At 38.7% G+C, this 20,734-nt stretch overlaps 1 protein-coding gene across 4 annotated transcripts in view; it reads left to right on the top strand.

The window, feature by feature from the left end:
• Positions 1 to 20,734, top strand: part of LOC111862442 (tyrosine-protein phosphatase Lar) — an 805,060-nt gene that overhangs the window by 739,273 nt on the left and 45,053 nt on the right. For all 4 annotated transcript variants that reach the window (XM_023847834.2, XM_023847833.2, XM_033750665.1 and 1 more), the window contains 7 exons: positions 287 to 397; positions 6,540 to 6,815; positions 7,259 to 7,543; positions 12,914 to 12,937; positions 14,343 to 14,443; positions 15,980 to 16,175; positions 18,635 to 18,768. In XM_023847834.2, coding sequence (XP_023703602.1) covers positions 287 to 397; positions 6,540 to 6,815; positions 7,259 to 7,543; positions 12,914 to 12,937; positions 14,343 to 14,443; positions 15,980 to 16,175; positions 18,635 to 18,768 — 1,127 coding nt within the window. The remainder of the gene's footprint in view (positions 1 to 286; positions 398 to 6,539; positions 6,816 to 7,258; positions 7,544 to 12,913; positions 12,938 to 14,342; positions 14,444 to 15,979; positions 16,176 to 18,634; positions 18,769 to 20,734) is intronic.

Below are 20,734 nucleotides of genomic sequence, written 5' to 3'. Positions count from 1 at the left end.
CATGCAGTATGGAAGGGTTAGATGGAATATAAATATATATATTCATGATTAGGTAAGCAAAATGTATTGCTGTTGTTGTTTTACAATGGTGATTGGTGAATATGTACACATTTATTTTCATTTTTGTAAATAATGTTTTACGTGACTGAAAACTTCAGAGTCCAACATAAAATGGCATGACACTGAAGGAATTAACTTATATATAACATAGATTTGTAAGATTCCTTTGGGCATCCTTGCGTGTCTTGTTAGCGTTGTTACTTAGGATGTTGTCCTGTGTTCGTAGGAGCCCTGCAGATATCGAGCAGTGAAGAAGAGGACCAAGGTAAATACGAATGCGTTGCTGAGAACGTTGTCGGAACAGAGTACTCACAATCCACAATGCTTTACGTCAAAGGTGAGTCAGAACAGGCCTCCTTTAGAAGGTGATAGTTGTTCAGCTATTGAACAAATTCCTTGCATCATACTGAAACCAAAAACTCATTACCATGTTCACAACAGCCCTTCACTGGCCCCTATTACAAGCTAGATGAATCTGTTCCACACTATCACACACTATTTACTGAAGCTCTACTTTAATATTTTTCATCTGTCTATACTTAGATCTACCGAGTGGTCCCTTTCCATCAGGTTCTTGCACTTGAACTGTGTATACAGTTCTCATCCCTCCCATGTGTGCATGTATGGTACATATATGTACCACCCATCTGATCTTGACCTGTTCCACCTTAGAATTAATTCAAGAGATGTGAATCAGTATTTTACATACACTTGGACCTTTCAAATGGTGCAGTAGCCTCATGCAAAGCCTCTCTTATAACAAGAGGACACCCCAGATAAGGTATCATGCATGCTACATATTCAGGGGGTCCTGATTTTGAATCTCATCCAGGTGACTAACTATTCTGACTGGGGCTTTTTATGGTTTTTTTCGGTCCCTGAAGTGAAATACCAGAACAACACTAAAAATTAGCCCATCACTAGATTTTTTAGTTGACCTAATCCTTCCAGTCTGCACTATGGCCCTGGGGTCAACTCAGCCTCTAACAGAAATGAGTACCAGGAATCTTTCTGGGGGTAAAGAGCGGCCAGCGTGTGAGGCTGACGTCACCGCCATCTGTGAACCGATTATCTAGAACAATGTTGGGAGCCTCAATGTCTCACAACCCTATGTGCCTCCATGGCTTTTTACAGGGATAGCTTTACCATAACTTTTTTTCCCCACAAAATTTACAATTTGTTAGTTTCTATAATTCCTTTCAGTTTATGTTATATCGCCTGAGCTATTGACATCATTAACTAAAGTGCAATAAATAAATGAATAAATAAATAAACAAGACAGCACAAGGAAAGAGACCAATTTTGCTAGTTTTTAGGTTTCCATTGCCATGTCTATGAATGTTACTGGAATGTACTGCTGTTTGACATCCCAGAAGACAGGAATCTCGTGTTTATTTGTAATTTATTTAACTTGGACTAATATACGTATATTGTTGGATGACTGGATGACAGCGAATAATGAATTGCAAAGAATGTGGAAGGAAGTGGTCACAGTGTAATTTAAAGTATTGTCATGGAATTTTCCTGGAGATACTGAGGGAAAACACAAGAAACTCAGCTGGGATTATTCATGTCCCAAACAGGAATATCATTGACCTAACCAAGCCCCTCTGAATATAATTTAGGAGCTTTACTACCCGAGCCAACTTACTTGATAACAGTCGTCTTCACAGACTTAACTTCCATGCAACAGCCTGAATGTATCCCATGGCACTTGTGCGCTCACAGCTGAAGACTGCATACTATATAAACACCTTTGACACAAAAATCTCCTGGCGTAATGTTTGTAATATGATATGAGATTTCATAATTTATGTGATAATATTCCTCGAAAAAGATGCTGGTTCACCCTGTAACTTGAACGTGTTCTTGTTAGCCACACATCTTCGAAACTTGCCTACTCCTCCAGATATGACAGACAAGTACGAAGACATCTGACACTCCATCATAAGATTTGCACATGATGTAGTTTGGACTAAAGTTCTAAAGCCCCTGAGTCAGTCAGTGTGGCAGTTGGTATGAGTTAGTAATGAAATTCCTCAGCTCTGGTTCCCCAGGAGTAAAGAGGAGCTCTTGTGTTGAACCTACTGTTTCCTGAATCACCACGCTTGAAGTGCAGTGTTTGTTTGCTGTAGCACTAGGGCTGGGATAACCTCTTGTTGAAAGTGAAGATTACTGAAGTCTGTCAGAAATATCTCTGAGGGCACATCATACTTTGAGTCAGCAACTTTACAGAAGATTTTTTCAGTGAGATCTCAGTGTGGTGATTTTGATACTTACAGTATGTTGAAAATGGAATATAGTGACTTTCTAATGATGGTATGGCTGTCTGTGTCATTATGTGATGGTTGCACACCCTTAGAGATGTTTAGGCACGCAGTAATATGACAGACAGTTGTGAACCCTGCAGTATAAGGGGCTGTCAGAAGTAATTTACAGGAACTGCATTATAGACAATAGCTTTCCATACTTTGCTACATAGGAGGGATGAGAGGCTGCACCATAGCTCAAGCAGTTAGTCGCTGGCTTCCCACCTCAGCGGCCCAGGTACGAACCCGGGTCTGGTCAAGTGCGATTTGTGGTGGACAAAGTGGCGCTGGGGCAGGTTTTCTCCGAGTACTTCAGTTTCCCCTGCCAATCTTCATTCCACCGATTGCTCCACAATCACCCTTACCTCTCATCTGGGGCTGGTACAATAGGCCAGAAGTGGCCGCAGTATAAGGGACTTAGTCCCACCCCACTAGCAATAAAAAAAATAGGTGGGAGGATAATATTAAAATGGACTTTAGAGAAATAGGATGGGGTGGTATGGACTGAAATCATCTGGGTTAGGATAGGGACCAGTATCAGGCTGTTGCGAACATGGTGATGGACCTTCGGGTTCCATGAAATGTTGAGAATATCTTGAGACCTGAGCAACTGTCAGCTTCAGATGGACTCATTTCTGTTTAGTCAGTCAGTCAGTCAGTCCAAACTTGATTATAACATATACTGCCCATAATGCTTTTGACTTGTCCCTGGTATTTTATTTTGACATGTCATTAACAGATGGCAGGGAGGTAGCCATGTGTGCAGTCATAAATCAGGGTTCAATCTCTGGTAGAAGCAGGAGATTTTTCTCTTCTCCAAAGCATCCATACCAGCTGTGGGGCCAGCCAGGTTCCTATGCAACAGTACTCGTGGAAATTACCCAAGACTGGTGTCACCAGTATAAGAAGCCGCCACTTGCCTCTGTCTGGTGCCAAGGCTAAGTATGCATGGAACTATACCTCCACTCCCCCATGTGTCTTCATGATGTGGTGCTTAATTAAGCAAAATGACAACTCTTCTTCCTAATGTCACTTCTTGCTTGTTGTCTGGACCGCCATTTTTAAACAAGTTTGTTCATGTGTAGCCGTTTTCATGCTGATATTTTTTCACAGAAATTTTTCTTTTGCTTCATGATCTCGTGATAAGGTGAAGTTGAAATTGTCCCTGTGCAGCACATAATGAAGGCATATGGAGGAGTGAAGGCATAGCTCCACACATTCTTAACTTAACATCAGATGGAAGTACGTGGTCTGACAGTCAAGTTCGCAAACTCATCACGGTGGAAGTCCCACATACCTCACTGCTGAATATCACTGTCTTTGCCTTCAAAGTACTCCCCTTGGGAAGCTATGCACCAATGCCAGCTCTTAGTCCACCCTTAAACAATTTGGGAACTGGTTTTGTGGAATGGCCTTCAGAGCTGCCGTCGTATTTCTCCTGATGTCATCAGTGTCATCAAAATGCCTTCCTTTCAATACATCCATTATCTTTGGGAACAGAACAAAATCATTGGGGGCTAGATCCGGCAAATAGGGAGGGTGTTCCAGCACTGTTATTTGTTTACTAGCTAAGAACTCCCTTACAGACAGTGTTCTTTGGGTAGCTCCTTTGGGACCATTTGTGCACACACCTTCCTCATGTTCAAGATCTTCAGTTAAGATTTTCATAACTGTTTCCTCTGCTATGCTCCTGCCAGCCAGCCGANTTTTGGACTTTATCCATCATCCTGGTTTTTAAGATAACAAATAAACAAACAAAGAGATAGGCTCAATCACTGGACCAGTGATTGAGGCTAGCTCTTTCTAAGGGACCCAACTGAATAGGTGTTTTCCTTCACCTGAGGACGGAAACAGATCCAGTTTCCGAAACGTCGTGTTTTTATTTGTTATCTTAAAAACCAGGACGATGGATAAAGTCAAAAATCCCAACATATCAGTGTTCTTTGGGTAGCTCCTTTGGGACCATTTTTGCACACACCATCCTCATGTTCAAGATCTTCAGTTAAGATTTTCATAACTGTTTCTCTGTCAGTGTTTGTTTCCTCTGCTATGCTCCTGCCAGCCAGCCAACAATTTTCATGCACACTTTGACAAAGTTTTGCAGTGTTTTCTTCAGTTCTGCTCGTTGCTGACCCTTCCTGATTTCTCTTCTTCACTGACACTTTCTCTTTCCTCAGAAGAATGTGTCACCCACTTGTAAACTGCTGTTTTCTTCATAGCATTATACCCATAACTTGCACTAACATCTCTCTGATTTCTCTTCCACTATTGACAAGTTTAACAATAAATTTAATGTTGGCTCCGACAGTCTCACTACGGCACACCAAAACACACTCAGACAACAATAGATGCCAGTCAGAAAGAGACTGCCATAGATCAACAACAACACAGCTGTGAAATGCTGATATGCCAACATCATCAAACCATACTGAGGTTTCTGCCCACTGCTGCCACATCAAGCTCACGGTGGCAGTTCGCGAAGTTTATTGTCAGAACTCATAAGTGATCAGCCTCATGTCCCAGTACCTGGTACCCTTTGAATTAGTAGTTGGCTGAGTCCCAGAGCCAGGCTGGACTCTGGAGAGAGGAGAAAATCTCTTGCTCCTCCTAGAAATCAAACCATGATGCCTCCACGCCACCACACTTCTTCATGTAATTGTTTTTAATGAATCACTAAGAAAACTTTTCCTGTAAGGTTTCATAATTCAGTAACTCAATATATGTCAATTCCTAAACTCTTCTTGCTCTCACATTATGGAATGCAGACACTCAGCTTTGGAGACCTTTCTTCTGTCAAGAGGTCACAGTAGAACAATTTTCAGTTTGATATGAGAAAATGTGTGTGGGGGGAGGGAGGATCACTAATCTCATTAAGAGCATGTGTACCGTGTCTCAAGTGTGGGGGAACGAGAACCTTCTCACACAGGCAGCCATATGGAAATGAAGCTACCAGGAACCCGGCAGACAGGTGAATGGGATTGAAGCTCTGTTCTTCAAACTGTAAACCACAGGCCAGGGCAGGCAAACTGCACAATAAACATAATTATTATTTGCATTCTTTATGTTCCACAACACAAAGGTAGTTTTAGTTTTTTAGTGTCTTGTGAAGGGGTGAGAATGAGTCCACTTGGTACATTGGCCAATAACTTGCCTATTATACCAGCCCCAGATGATAGATGATGAATGTGGAGCAGTCGGTGGAATTCGAATTGGCACAAGGAACCGATGTACTTGGAGAAAACCTGCCCCAGTGCCACTTTGTTGACCACAAATCCCACATGACCTGACCTGGGCTTGAACCCAGGCTGCTGTGGTGGGAAGCTGGCAACTAACTGCCTGAGCCTTGACATGACCACAATGGTAGTTAAATAGATCTTTTGAATATGTGGCAAATATTTGTTGTGACACTAAAGATAAAAGTTTTGTTAACAAGGAAATTGAGAACAGGTTAAATGTGGGGTGTGCTTGCTACCGTTCAGTTCAGAATCTTTTTATCTTAACATCTACTGTCCTAAAATATAAGATATAAATAACTACACAACTGCAGCTTTGCCTTATGTTTTTTGTATGGTTTCAAAATTTGGTTTCTCATATTAAGTGAAAATCATGTACTGAGGGTGTTGAGGGGGATATTTGCACCTAAGAGGAAGGAAGTAAAAGGCAGCTGAAGAAATTCAACTGGAGAAAAACAGCTTCATAATTTGTACTGCTCACCAAATATTACTAGAATGATAAAATCAGGAGGTTGAAATTGGCAAATCATGTAGCACACAAAGAGAAGAGAAATGCATACAAAATCTTGCTAGGAATACCAGAAAGAAATAGACTGCTTGGAATGCCCAGTCATAGATGGGAGAATAGTATTAAAGTGGATCTTAAATAAATTGGAAGGGGTGTTGGCTGGATTCAGCTGGATAGGGATGGTGTCAGATGTTTTGCTCTTTTTCCCCCTTGTTCCAGGCAGTCTCTATCTTCTCCTTCCCATTCCCTAGCTCTGGATTGGTCAGTCATCTTGTTACCCTTGTCCCAACATCCCAGATCTGCAACCTTCTATCCTGAAGATAGAGATAGTGTGTTCCTTCAAAACAATGGTAACGACCTACAAGCATACATCTCCTAAAATTGTCTCCTTTTATTTTTAATACATGTTACGGAACATTTATTTTGCAGTGCGCCGTGTACCACCTCAGTTCTCCATTCCCCCACCACCAGTCCATGAAGTGATGTTAGGTGCTGGCCTTAATCTTACGTGTGTGGCCGTTGGTTCTCCAATGCCATATGTGAAATGGCGGAAGGGACTGGCTACAGATATTACACCAGATGACAAGCTTCCAATTGGTCGAAATGTGCTAGAACTGACCAACATCCAGGAGTCAGCCAACTACACCTGTGTAGCAGCTAGTGCCCTCGGAGTCATCGAATCTATGACTCAGGTCAAAGTGCAATGTAAGTAATGCATTTTCCAATGAGTATCATACTGTCACACGATTCTGACTATTGACAGGGTTTGTATTGGTTATTGGATTTATTGAACACTTATACACCTAATTCATAACTGCAAATAAATGTAGTGCTATTGCTAATTCACAGTCTGAAATTCACTACAGCACACACTTAAGTCTTCTCAGCCTACTGTGTCTTCACCAGTTTTCTGGTAACGGCTTCCAACCCCTTGGGCAAGTTATGTTATCCAGTTGTCCACCATGGGTGATTTCAAGTTGTTCCCATTCTTGTCTGCTAGAGGTCTCTGCAATCATACATTCACCATCCACTTTTTGTGGGAAAATAGCTGCTTCAGCATGTAAAGTCCCATTTTGGGGTCATTGTGGGTAATTTTTATACTTCTGAGTCAAGTCTTACTCATTTATTTTCATGTTGTTTATTCTCAGCACTACCTGGCCCTCCAACGAATGTGAGAGTGTCAGAGATCACTGCAACATCTGTTCGTCTAACCTGGTCATATACAGGGGCGGAGGAATTGCAGTACTATGTCATACAGTACAAGCCAAAGTATGCAAATCAGGCATATAGTGAGATATCGGGAATCATCACCATGTACTATACAGTTCGTAACCTAAGTCCCTACACAGAGTACGAATTATTTGTCATCGCTGTAAACAACATTGGCAGAGGACCTCCCAGCACGCCTGCGATAGTCACCACGGGTGAGACAGGTGAGTCTATATCGTTCTTTTGCAATACTTGAATTTTTGGAAGTAGGATTATGTATGTATATACAGTAGCTTATATTTGTTTTATTGTATGGTATTGTGTGTAATTTTGATTTATTGTTGTATTTATAATGGAGAGATAAGTATTGTTTTACTTAAAAAAATAAAAGAATAGGAACATGGCAAATAAATCCACTGCATGTTTAAATGGTAGCAAAAAGAAGGAATAAAAGAAATACAGTGAAACTCCCATTTAAGATTTCTTTGTGGACTAGCAGATTTGAACACTTTTCTGAAGGAAATGTTAACTACAGCTAATTTAAGACTGGGACTGCTACATTGGGATTACTGATTGAATGTTACATGAAGGAAGATATTGGAAAGGGTTTGGATGGATGTAGTGACTACCAAAATCCATTACTATCCTATTATTTGCCTGATGGAATTGAGGGAAAAGCACAAAAGGCCTCACTCATGGCATCTTTTGTCCCAGCAAAGACTTGAACTAGGGACTGCCTATGGCCTTACAGTTAGATCAACCTGTTTATTTAAAACCTTATAGTGAGGAATATTAAATGGGGTTACACTGTAACTGAAGCAAAAAAGGGAATTTCATTCTTGTTAGTCTTTTAAAACCTAGAAAATAGGGTTATGATTCTCTGTTTTGATTGGTTCTGTCTACATTGTGTTATGTTATGGATAATTTTAAATGAAAAGAGATTAAATAACTGATCAGTTAGGCACTGAGATTTTTAACACTGGAAAACATACAGCATTGTAAATATGGAGAATTAGGAAGTAATTGGAAGGAAACTGACTTCTTAAAAAAAGTTCTTTGTTGTGTTTTCAAATTATTTTTGTTTCTGTTGTACTTTACTTCTCATTTTTATTTATTTATTTTTTCTTCTTTTTGCTTCATTATAATTTACACATATGAAGTGACTAAGAATCAAAGGATTAATGAAACTGATTTGGGGGCACTGTCCACTGCCTTGTCTGGGTCAGAGAAACACTAGTGTTCCAGAAACTGGATATGTCTTCATCATGAGATGAAAGCAGAAGCCTAACCAGCTTCACCCGTTAGATGGAGCTGCTGTATAACTATTTAATAATGGAAACAGAAGAAATTTCGAAAAAGTATGCTTCTACGATCAAAATTCAGCAGTGGAAAATGTCCAGCAAATGTGTCAGTGAAATAACAGGCCTGTGTCACAAGCATTTAGACTAAACAAGCACCAGTTATTTTCAATATGAGTTTTCTTTTCTCCTGCAGATTTCTAACTCTCCTAATTTGAAGTAAGGCTTAACATTTTTATTCAAGCTTCTTTTTTTTATTTTATTTTATTTTCTTTCTGTTCAGATGCAAGGCAGTTGTGCTAATGATAGATGATTATTGGGTGAGTATTAGGGACACAATCATTATTTTATGTAAAAAGACACATATATTTGTTAATTTCCTGGTCTTACAGTGAATATTATATTCCTAAGATGTCTTCCCATATTATTAGTGTTTTTAAAGCCTTTAATAATTTGAACAATATATTTTTTCATGAAAATAATTCGTTTTTTGAAATATTGTTTTTGAAAGGAGAAATTTTTTGACTTTCATGCAAAAACTTGGAACTAATCAATTGATGTAAGTTTTTTGTCACCCCTTTTTTACATGTGTAGTTTGTGTTAGACAAGAAGAAACATTTTTATAGCATCTTTGTCGTTACTTTTTTGTATCACTTTTACCACTAAAGATTCTTGAAATGTCTTCTTGCACTGTTTTTATGTAGTGACATCACCGCTACCCCATATATTCCTTTTTCACACCTTCAGTGGTTTATTTCTCAAGTTCTTTGTGTAGGATAGATGCACTTAATCCACTTTATTACTTACTAGCACCGACAGTGTAATTTCTTATTTGGAAATTGCTGGAACAGGGTTTCCCAAGCATAATTTTTTAATTACAAAATTCTAATTGTGACTTTAATGTGTGTTTCATACAAGAAACCACCCAAGGTTACCACTTCACAACCCGCAGTTCTCAACACCCTTGCCACCAACTTGATAATGATGTATATTTATGCTCGTTACCTCAGAGTCATTGCTCGGTGTTCTTACTCGCATGTTTTTTTCGTTTAATTTGTAGTTTTCTCCCATTTGACAGTTGTATCATATAGTGAAATTTTCAGAAGTTACAAGGAATAAGTTCAGCTACAAGTCTTCATCTAAAATTAACTGTAGCAGTGACAGACTTTGTATGACGTACCCTTCAGTGAATGAATGTTGACTTCTTGCTGCAAGGAAATGAGAATTTATACAGAATGAATACGTGCCATTATAAGATTAAAAAAGAATGATGTTATTTCTAAGGCATTTAAAACCATCCTTCACAGTAGGCTGAGGCAGACTTGTGGTTTTTCACCTACATTGGTTGTTACAACATTAAATAGCAGTGGATGGAAAGAGGTGGTTGTGGTAAAGAGTTAAGAAATAAATACCAGGAAATACTATTCTGCATCTGCGTGGAGAAGCTGAGAAAAATTACAGAAATCCTCAGCCAGCATCTTGAATGTGAAACTGATCACTCACTTCTGTCCAGTGCCAGTGTTACCACTTTCAGGTTCATGTCACAAATGCTTTCATTTCCTGTACGTGCTCCTAATAAGTCATGGAGGAATTATCTGTTGTGTGATGTTTTAAAATTTTCTTCATATCTTGTAGGCATTGTTTTGAAAAGATAAAACCAAAGCTAATGCCAGAACTTCTTGTGATGATGTACCACCAAATCCATTCAGAAAACTTGCAATGAATTTGTTTCTACATTGTCACTCCTGTACCTTCAGTTTGTCATACCTGAACCAGATCAGATAGATACATGCTATGAGGAGATAAAATATTTCTCTTCCATAATATATTTTGAGCATGTAGTTCTTTCTTCTCTTTTCTGTATGACACGTGTAGCTACCTTCTGCTATATTTTAGTCATGTATGGAATGATAAATGCTTATTACAGTGAAATGCTGTATGCAGTTAGTACACCACTAAAAATGTCTGGCCTGCAAGGTAACAAATAGCAGAGTTGCTGGGAGTGAAGGTGTGTTCGTATTACGATAATTTCAAACCTGACAGGGTTGCTGCAGAGATGAACATTCAGCTGCTCATGTACAAGGGGGGACCCAAAAATAACCGGAACCGACCTGTTGCGCACGCATGCTTTGTAGTTACGAGTTGTGCTGCTAGGTGGTGTTAGCTGGGGTCTCACGCGACTGTTAGTTTGCTGGCGTCAGTCTGAGTTAAGTGGTTTGTCTGTGGTGCTCTGTTGTGTGCGTTCCTGTTTCAACCGTTTGGTGATTAGTGAGATGGCCGACCAGAAGGAACAAAGAGTGTGCGTGAAATTTTGCTTTCTGTTAGGGAAAACTGCAGCCAAGACTGTTGGGAAGCACGGTCCAGCGAATTTTAACCGAAGGTTTGCACATGAGACGGGTGTCTGCAAAATTTGTTCCTCGCTTGCTCGGAGATGACCAAAGAGAAAACCGCGTGAATGTTTGCCGCGACTTGAAGAGTGAAGTGCAGAACGATCCAGATTTCATCCAGCAATCCAGCAATCATCAAGCCAGTGGAAAACTCCAACTTCACCACGACCAAAGAAAGCCATCTCACTAATCACCAAAGGGTTGAAACAGGAACGCACACAACAGAGCACCTCAGACAAATCAATTAACTCAGACTGACGCCAGCTCACTAACAGTCACGGGAAACCCCCAGCTAACACCACCTAGCAAAACAACTCGTAACTACAAAGCATGCACACGCAACAGGTTGGTTCCGGTTATTTTTTGGTCCCCCTTCGTATGTTCACAGCAAGGTGCTTAGGCATAGGTTCAGGTGACAATGAAGATAGATTTGTATCTATTTTCAGTGGTTGTCAGGTGTTTAGGCCTCCCAATATTAAATGAAAATTATCTTATTTAATTAACTATTTGCCTTATGCCATGCTTAAGGAAGTAGAACATGGTATGCAAAGGTAGGTCATCTGCATTAAAACTGGAGTACAAATTCAGACTGGGGCTTTTGATCTCTTTACCTTTTTAAATTGGATTCAGTGCTAGAAGATAGAAGAGAATACATGCTGACCAGTTCATTGGTTTTACATCCAGATGCAAATATACAAAGACTGTAATTCTGCTATTATTTGCCATTTAAGTCACATTGAACTCAAAATTAAATATAATGATTCATATTTCTTCCACAAATTAAAAGTTACACATTTATGAAAACAACCTTCCAAAATGAAAGAAGTTTTTTTTATTATTATTTTAACATGTATGGAAGTGCAGAAAATTGTCATATCATATAAATCCAAAGAAACAAAAGGACATGAGCATGTTTCACTAATGATTGCCTTGATAGGAAACTTTCAACTGTAGCAACACTTAACATATATTAGAAACTGTGAAATGCTGAAAACTTTTGAATGCACCATTTTAAGATATGAATTTCTTTCATGTATGGATATGTAAGTTTTATGCCAGTTTTTATGAAATTTTGGTATTTGTAATGTTAAAAGTTTTTAAATACAAGTCTGTTGTCAGAAAGCTAAGACTTCAGCAGTGCATTTCAGAAGATGCAACCATTAGTTTCTTCAGTACTTTCTAGTATCTTTGGTGGGAAGGACTCTATCAAAAAGAAAGGCAGTGACTTCTAAGAAGTGTACCATCAAAGCCTCATCAAAGTAGCAACTTGCTAACAGGACAATGGGCTTTACTCTTTTTATGAATCAGTACTTTTCTCCATGTTATGTATTTGTCCATGGTAAAGCAATGTATGTGTTTTTCTCTATGGAAAAATGTCCCTTCATTGTATGAACCTTTTAGTGAAAAATTCGGAGTGTTCACAAAAAATGTTTGTCTGAAACTGATATTCACTGCTTCCCACATGTTTTGTGCTCCAACTAATCAGTTTATTTATCATTAATCTGGTTCAGTTTTGTTGACTCCAATGGTAATGTTCTGCCAGAATTTAGCTGTATGTATGCGCTCTTAGCTGTAGTTATGTTTATTGACCTTGCAGACATAAAATTAGGAGATAAATTAGAGAAAACTTTGTATAAAGGATGTTTTACAGACTGTTTTCATCCATACATTTCTCCAGTTTATTACATACTTTCTGTTAACATCTCTGTTCTGCCCAATATGACTCATAAAACTCAACAGGAATTGAGTCTCAGCTCAAACACTTCAAGTTTCATTTTACTTTTCAAAGTTAATATCTGTGTCCTGTTGTTGTATACCAAGGATTGTTCCTTTAAACTGACAATATTTTTATGGGAGAACCCTGTTTTAAAGTGTGGTTTGTGTAGTAATACATATTCTGTTTTTCTAGCTGACTCTTCTCTTGGAGGTGCAAGTAAGTGTCACAGTTGCATGTAGCATATTGTGTCTTGTTTCATTTGTGCTTTTTGAAATTTCTCTGTTATTTGTTAAACGTAGGATGTTAATGTTATTCCTCTCAGACCCAAAGAACTAGGATGAAAATCTTTCTGTCCTCTTCGTTTTCCATCGCCATTTTCTAATTCTTTTTTCTTATGTCTTCTCCTCTCCTTCGTACTTCTCTTCATATTACTTGGTCCCCACTTTCGTTGTCTTCCTTCACTTCTGTATCCTGGCCTGCACACTGTGCAGGACCCAAAAGGCCTAAATGTTGCTCTCAATTCAGTGATAACGAATCACACATTGTATTACGTATATAAATAATGGTAACAAAATTTACTCTACAGAGCTTTCTTCTGTTTTTATGGTGCAATGTGCCTCTGAAATTCATTTGTGTCTGTGTGTTTGTATGTGTGGTAACACTTACATACATTATGTTTAAACAGTTCAAAGAATAAAAGCAGGGACAGGTTAAAGGGTGGTCATACTGCAGTATCCTGTTGCACTGCATGTCTAACTTTATGTTCCCATTCTTTGCCGTCTTTGTGCAACCTCATTGATATATTAATGTTTGCACATCTTTATTTCTATATTATAGAACACTATATGTTTGAGCGTAACTGGCAGCTGAAATTTAGTACAGTACAGAAACCTGCTGAACAGCATAACAGAGCAGCAGGTTTATTTATTGTACTAAATATAAGCAGCCAGTTTAGCTGAAACGTGTTATATGCTAAAGAAACGATGTGTGAACATTAATATATCAACGAGGTTGCACAAAGACGGCAAGGAGTGCGAACACAAAGTTAAGGGGTGTTCATTGAGTAATATCAACTCATTAATTTGTTTAATTGTTTGGTCAGTTATGTAACTTGTGAATGGTCAGAGAGCTTTATTAACAACTCTGCTGAGATGTGTACCCTTGTCCCATGAGTATCCATGTAACAATAATCAAACTGTGGGTTTCATTTTCTAAGAATGTGAAATGTGTTCTGTTGTTCCTTTTGCTTACTAACTTTGTTAAAATATAAATTTTGCCCACCAGGAGAGTGGAATGAGTTTTCTGTGTTTTATGTCTATAAAGCATCTGTGAATTTTGAAATTGGACTTTTAATGTAAGAAGATCTATGATCTAATTTTGCTGATATCATTTCAGTATTCAATGTTTTCTTTTTGCACTTGCATATTTAACCCTTCAGTGCAGGAGAACTTATAGCACAGATATTTATTTACCAATATTTGTGTTTAATATCAAAAGATATAAGAACTGTTTATATTTTAAGAAATTTAAACAAGGTGGATTATCTGTGAGATGGATATAGCTGTAGCAGTGTTTACCATTTGCTTGCAGCTTGAAATTATTGCTGTATATTTGCTTCCAGAACCCGGCACAGCCCCCAGGAATGTCCAGGTGCGGCCTCTCAGCTCTAGTACAATGGTCATTCAGTGGGATGAACCAGAAACACCTAATGGACAAGTTACGGTGCGTTGTACGTCAGACTCTCAGTCTGCCTACATTCTATCCTTTTATGTTCTTTGTTTCCTTCTCTTCTTTCTCCTAGATATCGCCTCAGTGTTGTTAGTTTTGTAGTTCTCATGAAAATTATGAGACTGAAGTAATGTATTAAATAGCGGCCTCCGTAGTCTAGGGGTAACGTTCCCACCTCATGACTCAAGGTACTCAAGGTCGTGGAATTTTTAAGGGTGGAAAAATTCAGGGAACAAGTCCTCCGGGAGGGACTTTAAGCTGTGGGTCCCGTGTCGTAGATTTACGACACATAAAAGAACCTCACGTCTCTAGGAGACCTCTGAGCTAAATTAGGCAAATTTCCCGCCCAAGTAGTTTCCAATGCCTCCAGTAGATGGGGGAGCTTAGGTACCACTGCCAGAGGAGGGACGACCTCACTGACAGAAAGGGACTAACTATCAGATGCCACTGCCAGTAGAAGGCCGAAACCTCACTGGCAGAAAGGGAACAATAGCAAGCACCAGTACCGGTAGGGTATGGAGGCAGTAGAAATTTAAAAGGGACACACAATAGATCAAACTGGTCGCAGTGCATGGGGTAACCCACCCCCTCAATACTGAATAAGTGAATGAATGTATTAAATAATTTTAGTCTGGAGTTAATTTTATGAGTTTCTTGGAAGAAGGATGTTTCATGTGAAATGTGTGTTTCATTTTCCTTTCCAATATCTGTTTGAAACATTCATCATCTCATTAAATATTTAGTTGAATTGTACTTGATAAATTGATAAACATATGTAGGTATCCATGTAAAGTAAAAAAAAAAAAGCTCTCCCTGTAACATGCTGTGAAAGCCCATAGGGTTGTGAGACGTCGAGGCTTTCACATTTTCTAGACCTTCAGCTCACAGATGGCGGTGAGACTGTCAGCATTATATGCAGCCAAGCCACCTTTACCCCCAGGAAGATTCATGGTACTCATTTCTGTTAGTGGATGAGTCAACCTTGGGGCCATAGTTGAAAAATCCGGTGACCCCATTGGGAATTGAACCTGCAACCTTCCAGCTTGTAGCATAGTGCCTTAACCAAGTACATTACCATGTTCCTCATTCATATAAAGTGCCTGTTATTATTTTTGTCTGTTCTTAATAGAAACTGGTGAGCATGTGGACAAAGTTTATTGAAACCCCTCAGTATCAAATTTCATGAAAACATGTTCTGCAGTTCACAAATTTTTAAGTGCAAAGAGGTGGATAGACAGGGAACTCAAAGCTAATAGGCACATTCTTGCAGTGTTCCATTGTTAACACAGCAAAGACACAGAATTTTCATGTCCTGATACCTAAGCGTTACACCTCAAAGAAGTAACCGCAGACGTACTCGGTGAAATGTCTGGAACTGGAGCTACAGGTACTGCCAACTTTTCAGCTCTTTCTCACTACCGCTGATATGTAGCTTGACCATTGAGCATCACAGGCACCTTTAGCCAATGACCACTTGCAGTTATATTCCTTTTACTTTTTGTTTTCAAAGTTTTTTCTTCATGTGTTCAGGGTTACAAAGTCTACTATACTGTGAATCCAACCCTGCAAATGGCTTCCTGGGAGTCACAGATGGTGGACAACAATCAGCTGACAACCGTCAGTGAACTTATACCTCATACTATATATACAGTCAGAGTTCAGGCCTTCACGAGTGTTGGACCAGGCCCTCTGTCTGCGCCTGTACTTGTAAAGACCCAGCAGGGAGGTAAGATTTTGTCCATTGGCATTTCCACTCTTTGCAGTTGATGTTAACAGTCGAGCTTCTCCATCTGTCTGCCCTTCACTGAGGTTCTCCTCAGTTTTCTTCCCTATTATTCCTTCTTCTTGTGTGATATCATTCTGAACCTGTTGCTACCCTCCGGACCTTACTGTTTTTCCATTATTTTCATCTTCAGAACTCATGTAGAATTCTCTCGTAATCCATTATTTAAACATTCCTACACCATCTTATTCCATTATTTATTAAGTTTCTTCCTTTGTATTTATATTTTATTTGTCTCTCATTTTTTGTTTCTTATTCTGCCTCACTCCCTCATGGTTCTCCTCCTTCAAATTCTCATCTCAGTTGCCTTTAATTTTTCTGATGTATCCCTTTGACTATGATACGTGTTTCTGCTCCATGTCTTAATCTGGACCTATAATAATTTTCACATTAACACATTTTTCCTGCAGAGATATTGGGTTTTCGGACTTTATCCATCGTCCTGGTTTTTAAGATAACTAAGAAAAACACGACGTTTTGGAAACTGGATCTGTTTCCGGCCTCAATCACTGGATGATTGAGGCTAGCTCTAGCTAAGGGACCCAACAGAATAGGTGTTTTCCCTCACCTGAGGACGGAAACAGATCCAGTTTCCAAAACGTCGTGTTTTTCTTAGTTATCTTAAAAACCAGGACGATGGATAAAGTCCGAAAACCCAATATCTCTGTGTGTTATACACCATCGTCAGAATCTTATAGTAACTACATTTGTCATGTCTTTATCATTTCCCATTTCCAAAATGTATGTCTGCTTAATTGATGAACTGATTACAAATAGATTGGTGTGTCTACATTCGCAGTTCCGGTGTCTGGTAATGTGCTATGAAAAGTGAGACACGAGCACTGCAAGTTATTAGGAATTTAACACCAAGAAAATAAAGTAATTTCCTTCCTTCAGATTCAGTGTTAACTGTGGAGAGAGTAAGAGAGTTAGAGAGAGGGTGTGTGTGTGTGTGTGTGTGTGTGTGTGTCTACATATGGGATTTGAGGTTCCCACAGCAGGGGCTATGACGAGCACTCTCTTCTCGGATGTAACTCTGTCTAGGCCAGTGAAAATCAAAGCTGGCTTGCCACATGCTTTCACACTAGTATCTCACTTGGCTTATTCAACCCTGAAGATAGAGGCAATATGTTCCTCTGAAACTTCAGTTGACTTTCAGTGGATTACATGGCATTATGGCCTGGAAGATAGTACTCTTCAAATTCTCTAGGTGTCTAAATTCTAAATGACACTTCCAGTTTCAGAACCTCTGTAGCTGGCTTACTTTCCAGCATATCACTTTTATCAGGACGCCAGCCACTTAGTGCAACGCAGTAAAGAAATGAATAGCAAACTGACTGCCTAAGCACAAGATATCGCAAAATATCTGTGTCAACTGCTGGCAAAAGAAGAAACTACTTGCTTATAGCACTTTCAGAAAGAAAAATTTTTATTGTTTTCAATGTATAGTCTTAAAGAACCAAAACTCTATAGTCTGGACGAGCACACATAGAAACCAAGTTTGTTTACATCATCATCAGTAATCTGTCAAGACGACAGGTCCACAGTCTCTTTCAAAAGAATTCCTCCACTTAATGCGATCTAGAGCTTTCTCCTTCAAATGACAGTATCCTCTTCTGTCCCCAAGGTCATCCAGCATCTTCTTACGTCTTCTTCCTCGTCTTCTTGTCACTTCTATCCGCCCATCTATCTTTCCTTCGATAGCTTCTTTTAGAAGGCAGTTTCTGCGTAAAACATGACCAATCCAATTAGCCTTCCGTTTTCTTATTTCATGTAGGATATTCCTCTGCTCACTGACTCTAATTAACACTTCTTCATTTCTCACATAATCGGTCCAACTGATCTTCTCCATTCTTCTCCAACACCACATTTCGAAACTTTCCAGATGTTTCTGATCTACTGCCCTAAGTGTCCATGTTTCAGCCCCATACAGAGCTATGCTCCAAATGTAGCATTTCACTAGTTTCTTCCTCAAATTTAAGTCCAATTTGCTGGTAAAAAGATTCTTCTTCTTGCTAAATGCAGCTTTTGCCATGGCAATCCTGGATTTAATTTCACAAGTACACCTTCCATCATCTGTTAACAAGCTACCCAAATATTTAAAACATTTCACATTCTCCACTTGTTTTTGGTCTATCTTTATTGTGACTGGGGTTGGTTGTCTCGAAATTTTCATTACTTTTGTTTTCTCCACATTCATTTCCATGCCATAGCACCTTCCAATTTCAATTAGTCTATCAATCATGCCCTGTAGCACAGTTTCTTCCTTAGCCATTAACACAAGGTCATCTGCATATTTCACAGTTTGAATAATTTGCCCTCCTACTTTGAAGTCACCGAGCCCATCCAGAGCTTGTTTGCTAACAGTAAAAGGGTTTTAAAAAGGTTGATTTTCTTCACAGTGCCAACACAACCAAGTAATTTGCGAGCAAGTGAAGTGGGAGAGACATCTGTCACACTTCAGTGGAGTCGGCCTGCTCATGCAGGAGAGAACATTGTTAGCTACGAACTCTACTGGAATGACACATATGCCAAGGTATCATTATCTGCAGGACTGGGTTTTGTAATGCAGACCTCATACATTTAAAATAGAATTAAACCGCTTGCAATATCTGGCTAATGACAGTGAAATTCATAGTTAGTGAATCTCTCACAACCCTATCGGCCTCCATGGTCTGTTACAGGGATAACATTACCGTTTTGTATACAGTTGTGGTAAAATAATTTCTTTACATAAGTACAAGTAGTTAATGGAACTGTTTCTACACAAAGTAATACTATTACATAATCATTATAAAATTTATATGTAAAATAATTGGTTATATATGAAATAAATACAGTGGTTGTGTGGGATATTGATTGTTGTTTCAGCCACAATCACATGAAATCAAAGTATAAGTTATGAAAGATGAGAAATTTTTTGCGTTAAACATAGGCTGATTACTAAATAGTAATTTACTGATTGCATCTGTTTGTATTGGGCTTCAGTTAGGACCAGAAAATTTGTTACTAAATAACAAGATTTCTTGAAATCACGATATCAGCTTAAATACACTTCAACTAATAGTAACTCACCTAGTGGAGAGATTTCAATATATTTTTGGAACCAGAAGTTTCATTACCTTTCATTACCCTGTCCTGAGCCAGATGAAGCTGATGTATGTCCTCTTATACTATTATACTAAGTCACATCTGTTTCCTTTCATGTCCTTTCCAGTTCATCCCGTCACTGAACATTATATTATTTGAGCTATTGAAAATATTGTTCCATAAACCAAGAATATAAATAACTAAAAATGTAACCAGCTAGCTTGAACACTTGAAGTTGAATATGCAATGTATTCATGGGACAAAACTGAAAGAAAGAAGTCTGTTGCAGTGCCTGTTCATTGATAGGAAGATAATACTAAAATGACTTTAAAGGGCAAAGGATAGGAGGGTATGGACTGGAATCATCTGGCTCAGAATTGGGACTTGAGGCTGGCTCTTATGAATGTGGTAATGAATTTTGGACTTGAAGTTCTTACAGCAGTGAGCATGAAATAGATGCTTTTATGTGCTATGATGCTCCCCCTTTGCCACAACCCACAAAGTACACTGTTCACGGCAATGAATGATCAGGTTACATAAAATGTCGGGAATTTCTTGACCAGGTGAGCAACCATAAAGGACTTTGTTCTATGGAGTTAGATGGTTGGTTCATTAGTTAGTTAATCAGTCAGTCAGTTAATTTTTTTGTTAACTTAAACAGTCAGAGCACTATTTCCCTGTCCATTGTCCCTATTGGTCTGGAGCAGACACGAACCCCTGCCTTTCCCCAAATAGGTCTCTCAGACCAAAATCTATATATGCTTGAACACTCACTCCCAACCTCACTCTAGCCTCTAAGATGGGGCCAGTAAATACCTCTGAAATGCTGAAAACACTTCCCAAATCAATAAAATGAAAAGACTGAAGGGTAGAGACAGTATCAACAATGAACTGCTTTGATACCCTAAAAATTGGTAATTATCATTTTATTATTATGGTATAATATGGTATATATGGTCATATGGTATAATATTCTGGGGTAATTCAACTAATAGTGACCAAATTTTCATAATTCAAAAAAGAATAGTTAGAATAATAATGAGAGCGGGTAACAGGGACTCTTGTCGACCAATTTTCAAAGCGTTAAATATTCTTCCATTCTATTCACAATATATTTTCTCAATATCTGTTTTTGTGGTTAAGAATATGGACAAGTTTGTAACAAATTCAGATATTCATGGCATGCACACTAGACGGGGTTTAGATTTGCATTATCCAACCTGCAAACTGACTAAAGTGCAAAAGGGAGTGTTTTATAGTGGGATTAGGATATTTTACAACTTGCCATGTAGAATTAAAAGCTTGTCAGAGGACATTAAGAAATTCAAATATTCCCTAAAAAAATTTTTGCAGGTGGGCTCTTTTTATTCATTACATGAGTATTATGAATGGATATCAAGGAATGATTGTGC

This window comes from Cryptotermes secundus, unplaced genomic scaffold (genome assembly GCF_002891405.2).
Source record: "Cryptotermes secundus unplaced genomic scaffold, Csec_1.0 scaffold816, whole genome shotgun sequence".
NCBI lineage: Eukaryota > Metazoa > Arthropoda > Insecta > Blattodea > Kalotermitidae > Cryptotermes > Cryptotermes secundus.
This window is presented reverse-complemented; position numbering and strand designations above follow the sequence as displayed.